At 51.2% G+C, this 6,000-nt stretch overlaps 1 protein-coding gene across 2 annotated transcripts in view; it reads left to right on the top strand.

Moving 5' to 3' along the window:
• The first annotated feature begins 1,284 nt into the window (after positions 1–1,284).
• CTDSPL (CTD small phosphatase like) overlaps positions 1,285–6,000 on the top strand; it is a 93,928-nt gene continuing 89,212 nt past the window's right edge. The window contains exon 1 of one of the 2 annotated variants that reach the window (XM_084859435.1): positions 1,285–2,723. In XM_084859435.1, coding sequence (XP_084715561.1) covers positions 2,648–2,723 — 76 coding nt within the window. In that variant the 5' untranslated portion in view covers positions 1,285–2,647. The remainder of the gene's footprint in view (positions 2,724–6,000) is intronic. The other variant, XM_084859436.1, reaches the window with a different exon arrangement.

Below are 6,000 nucleotides of genomic sequence, written 5' to 3'. Positions count from 1 at the left end.
ATGCCAGAACCAATTCCTCCTCCAGTGTTGAATTCCAGTTCCCAAACTGAGTGAACATAGAGAGAAATGCAGATTTTAAGATGAGAAAACAGCGCCCTGCATGTTTCTGAAGGCCCTTGGGCGAGACATCCTCGATGGCCACCCTCCCTCAGCGAGTCCACCTTCTCACCACCATTGTCACCAGCTGCTCTCGCTCCTCATTCTCTCTCATCACTGCGCAGCTTGCTTGACGGGCAGAGAGCCAGGCGGTGGCATCTCCTGGCCCTCCTCACCACCACCACCGTTGTCTGAGCCACAGCGAGAAGCAGGTGAACTAGGTTGCAAAGGTGAAGAGGAGGAGCAAGTCCAAGGGGCTCTTGTCAGTGGGCCCTGCTGGGGCGTGGGCCCTTGGCAGTTACCCAATCATGCATACCCCTGGTGCCCACCCTGGGAGAAAGGAGGGTTGGCGCCTTCCCCAACTGGATGCTCTCCAGATGTGTTGGACTACAACTTCCATCATCCCCGGTGGTGACAGGTAGGGGAGAATTAGACCGATGCACTCTGCACATGCTCAAAGGCACCATTTGACTCCACAAAGTAAGGTATCCCAGAGGGCAAATGTGCGTGGAGGCTGAAGGCATTGTCACCTTCCAGAGCAATTGGTGCATGATAACCAGTGCAGATGGGACGGGGGGGGGGGGGCAAGAAGTGATGCACTCTGCACATGCTCAAAGGCACCATTTGACTCCACAGAATAAGATATCCCAGCGGGCAAATGTGCGTGGAGGGCGAAGAAGGCATTGTCACCTTCCAGAGCAATTGGTGCATCTATGATAACCAGTGCAGATGGGACCGGGGGGGGGGGGGGCAAGAAGTGATGCACTCTGCGCATGCTCAAAGGCACCATTTGACTCCACAGAATAAGATATCCCAGCGGGCAAACGTGCGTGGAGGGCGAAGAAGGCATTGTCATCACCTTCCAGAGCAATTGGTGCTATGATAACCAGTGCGGATGGGGCGGGGGGAGGGGGAGAAAGGAGGCACTCTGCGCATGCTCAAAAGCACCGTTTCACTGCACACAGTAAGATATCCCAGGGGGCAAAGGCGAGGAGAGCGCGAAGCAGGACGACGCAGGGCAATCCACGCTGGGCACGCGGCTGAAGGCTGCCGGGACTCGGACGGTGCCCGCGCGGCGATCTTCGCTTCCTCCCCTCCGCCGAGCGCGGGCGAGGAGGAGGAGGAGGAGGAGGAGGAGCAGCAGCAGCAGCCCGCCCCTCCATGGCCCCGCCCCGCCGCGGCCCGCCCGCCCTCCAAAGGCCGCGAAGCCCCGCCCGCCTCCGCTTGATCGACGGGCTGAGGCGGCGTGGCCACGCCCCGTTGTTTACCGCTCGGCCGGCCCGGAGAAGCGGGCGGGCGGGCGCCGAATCCTCCCTGCCTGCCTCCATGTTGTTGCCTGAGGCGGCGGCGGCGGCGGCGGCGGCGCCTTCCTCCTCCCCCTCCTCCTCCTCTGTGGCGCGCGCGGGGCTGAGGGGAAGCGGGCGGGCGGCGCGAGCGCTGAGGGGAGGCGGGGGCGGCGCCCGTGACTGGAGCTGACAGGCGGGAGGACGGCGGGAGGCTCCCGGCGGGCGGGCTGAGGGGAGGCTGCTGCGGCTGCTGTGGCGCAGCACGGGGACCGGGCGCCGCAGCCCCCCTCCGTTTCTCCCTCCTCGCCTCTCCCCGCTCCCCTCCCCAGCCGCGGCCTGCCTCGGGCTCCCCCCTCAGGGCTGACGCGGGGAAGGAGCCGAGGAGGGGAGGAGGAGGAGAGGGGGGCGGGGGCGATGAGATAAGATAACCCCCGGGGGAGCCGGCGGGGAGGGTCAGCGGCGGGGGGCGGGCATGTAGGGCGGGGGGCGGAGCGCCAGGTCTCGGGGGGCGACAGGAAAGGGGGGCTTCTGGGCTGCCTTCCTCTTCCTAGGGATCTGCCTTTTTTTTCCCCCCATGGGAGGAGGCAGTTTAAGGGGTAGGTAACCGCAGGGCTAATCATTTGAGGCGGCGGGGGGGGGCACCCTGACAAGCGGGATGAGCCCTTTTTGGGGAGGGGGCGAAGGTGGATCAGGGGCATCCCTCGGGGAGCGCTGTGCGTAGCGTGTTCTGGGGGAGGTTTGGTGGTGGCTTTTTTGCAGGGATCAGCTCAGGGCAGCCTGGGGTCGGCAGCCATTTAGGAGCCACAGGGCAAATTGGGGTGTTGTTCTTCTTCGTGGGGTGTGATGGGTGGTCGGCACCCTCCCCCCTGCCTGTCTTTGTGAAGCTGTCCTGACGAGGTGGCTGTGCAGGCGGGTATTTTTGTGCCTGGCGTAGGGATTTGGAGTGGTGCTGGGCTTATTTTCTTATTCGGAGTGGTACACAGTTTGCTTTTGGTGGGGTAGCCTTTTCGGATTTGCTTCCCCCCTTTTAAAAACTCCCCCTGTTTGAAGAACTACAGAAGAGACCTGTATGCGTGCTGCCTTCTTTTACAATTTTTTGTGGGTTTTTTGGCTTGGCTTCGTTCCTGGAGGAGTTCCCCCCCCCACACACGTATAAATCCGCCTATTGATTTCCTAAAAGGAAAACAAATAAAAAGAAACCCATAAACGCACACCGAACCTGCTGCTGGGAGGGAAATAACCAGGTGAAAACGCACTCTGTTTCCATGGACAACCCGTCCATTATCACCCAGGTGACTAACCCCAAAGAGGAAGAAATCCTGTCTTGCTCTCAGGATAAAGGTGAGAAGCCGTTCTCTATTGGATTCATGACAGTATTGTAACTGTTGCCTATACATGTGGATAAATTATATAATGATCCTATAATAACCTTCCAGTAGTGTGCCTGTTTGATTTTGTAGGCTGAAGTTGCTGGATTGTGTAGCACTACCTTCCCCAACCTGGTGCCCTCCAGCTGTGTTGGACTAGAACACCCATACTCCCCAGCCAACATGGTCACACCAGCTGGGGGTGATGAGAGCTGTAGTCCAACACATCTGGAGGGTGCCAGGTTGGGGAAGACTGGTGTAGCATCTTGCACCTCTCCTCAGGTAAATTTTGCTTAATTTGAATCCAACAGTACATTAAAACACAGCTATTGAAGTGAAATGTATTTGTGCCTCTGCCTGCATTTGTCTCAGCTCCCAATTGGTGTTGAGTGCAACTCTTGTAATCTTGTTGTTGCTCTGCCAGCTAGAGCTTGGGCTAGTTCCAAGCCCTCGGAAGGCAGACCTTTATTGATCTTACTAGGATTGTTTTGAGATCTTGGCATTTGGAGCTCTGAGGGGAGATACTGGTGTAAACATCCCTTCAAAATAGGGATTAGAATGATTGAAAGTGTTTGTGTTGAATCCATCATTGAGAAACAGTGGATATTGGGCATCTGAAAATGGTAAGGCAAAGCCAGCTGTAGGCATACCGGTTTGGATATAAAGCTCCCACCCCAAAATAGGCACAACCCGCCTTGAAGCTATCTCGGTTCAAAAGCCAGGACAGACAATTGCTCTTATTTTTCCTTCAGCAGAAGTAAGGCTTGAACCAAGACCAAAGCTGACGATCAAAACTTCAGAATAAAGAGGCTTCTTAGACCTGTGAAGCATGACCAAAGTCATTGATTGTGCTCTGTGGATGTGCAAAGTTATGAAATGATGGGCAATCCATAAAAATAAGGGCTGTGATTCAAATCTGGTGGTACAAATTGTAGTCACCAAAAAAGAATAAAGATTATCTTCCTAGTGGCTGCAGATTTATTTTTTTCCTGTATGAGGAATGTTGCTTGATTTGTTGGATCTATCTGTTCTACCGTAGTGTGCCTTGTCTGCTCCAGTTCTCGACTTGTTTGGTCTGGGATCATGTGATTTAATGGACAATATTCTAGGTAGTGGTGGCTGAAGTATCCTGATATGGAGTAGGCAATTGGATTTGATATTTTTCTGGTCTCTGTCTGCTCTTTAATTCTATAACATCCTTCCCCCTTTAGAGACCATGTGTATTAATAAAAATAATATAAAAAGGAGAAACAAAACTCATTTTGAAACGTATTTAAGGCTCTCTGTAGATCAGCATGCCGTAGGTTAGGTTGTTTCTTCCATGTCGGATTCAGCTCTCTCCTTTTTCGGACACAGTGAGGATCCTTCAGTCTCCTGAATTGTTCTTTCGTCTTGCTCGTAGTAATTATATAGACTCTTGTAATGTAAAGGACTACTGATTACAAAAGAATTGGTCTTCTTCTTCATAAAATAGAGCAGTGTAGGGTTTTTGTTGTGTTTGGAACATAAACCATGTCAGACCTATAAATACTATAGTTTTTATTTTACTATGAATACTTATAGTAGAAAAGAGCAGTGAGATATCAGACACAAATCTGAGAATTTTCTGGATATTTTGTACTGGAATATCTTCTGAGAAATGAAAATAAAAATGGTTCTTATTTTGCAAGTGGACTGGCATGGCATGGATGAAGCTTATGTACACTAGGGGCTGGTGCTGGCATATTGCTCCCATCTCTTTTTAAACATGTTTAAGAGTGAGCATGCCATGGGACTACATCCTAATTCCCACCCCTCTGTCATTCTTAACCAAGGTTAAGGGTTATTTAGCACTAGCATGAAAAACAATTAGTGCCAATCATGATTCCCTCTTAAGTGGTGCTTGACTTTGCAAACTTTGATTAGCAAATCTTGATTAATATTAACCCTGGTAAATGCTGGAGGGGGGAAAGTGCGCCCAGAAATAGAGCTGGGGAAGGAGCATGTGATTTTGTGGATTGTGTGTGATGCCTTAACTATGGTTAAGACACTAGAGTCACTGCACTGGCTCTAGGAAATTTAGTATTTCTCATTATTGGTGTTGTGGGAAAACTTTTCTATAACCTAACTGAACACATGTCAAAAACTTAACATTGTTGACATTAAAACTTGTCTTTAACCTGCTTTAAGGAGGATTTAATTGAAGACCCATTAAACTGAAGGGGTGATACAAGATATCTTCTCCATCAAATTGCCAGAATAGTGCTCCTCTCCTTCAGTTTAGTCCTGTGCATGTTTATTCAGAAGATACATTGTGTTCAGTGGGGCTTACTTCTCCGTAAGGGCGACAGGATTTTGGAGATAGGGAGGAAAGCATGGTTTGTTTTGGTGCTGGACTGCCCCAGTGTTTCCTTTCAGAGTCAGACTGAAAGGCTGGAGCTAGCTTTTTGGTAGTAGCCGACCACGGCACTCCATGTGCCCCACCCCACGGCTAGCCCCACCCCACAGCTAGGCCCAAACTTCTCCAGCCTGCTAGGATGGGGATGTTCCCTGACACTGCATTGTGCCTCGCAAAGCTTGGAGCAACTGTGGGAACAATCACTGCTAAGCTAGAGAGGAAGTTTGGGTTTTCTCTTATCACCCTCTAGAATGTGATGAAACACTTGTCATGGCAAGGGTGGTGAACTGAAATGTGGACCCCAGCTACGGTTGAAGCTTTAATAATAAGCAGGTGTTGTCACATCTGCTTACCAGGCAGAAATGGCCCGGTCCTCTGGTGAGCAAGATGCTGGCAGCATGCAGATCCCCTTCCAGAATTTTCACTTGCGCTGCAATTTGGGGAAGGAGAGGGACAGACTCTTTCTTACCTTTTTCGAAACCTCAGTGCAAATGAGATATGGTCCTGCCTGTCTCTCCAAAACCCGTTGCACATGTCAGGGGATTGTGGATAGAGGCAGTTGATGCCTACAGCGGGTAGTGGCTAGATGATAGAGCAAGCCAACATTTGTGGACCCCCGAACTTTACACAGAACTGTGTTTAGCCCAACTTATGTGGATGGGAAGGCTTCTCTAGCTGCTACAGCACGTGGGTAAATAACATTGTCTTGTGGGTAATGGGAAAACGTGGATTAATTAACCCACAATGTGTCATGCACAAGCAGGAGTGAGCAAGTGTGCTGTCTCCTGCCTGCTCCTCATTTCTGCTTTTAATCAAGAACCTACAGTAGGCTGGGTCTTAGCTTGTTGAACATAATGTGTGAATCTGAAGCACT

Source organism: Heloderma suspectum, chromosome 5 (genome assembly GCF_057233095.1).
Source record: "Heloderma suspectum isolate Gila_16-S chromosome 5, 16-S_ref, whole genome shotgun sequence".
NCBI classification, from domain to species: Eukaryota; Metazoa; Chordata; class Lepidosauria; order Squamata; family Helodermatidae; genus Heloderma; species Heloderma suspectum.
The sequence above is the reverse complement of the archived record's forward strand: the minus strand, read 5'-3'. Positions and strand labels throughout refer to the sequence as shown.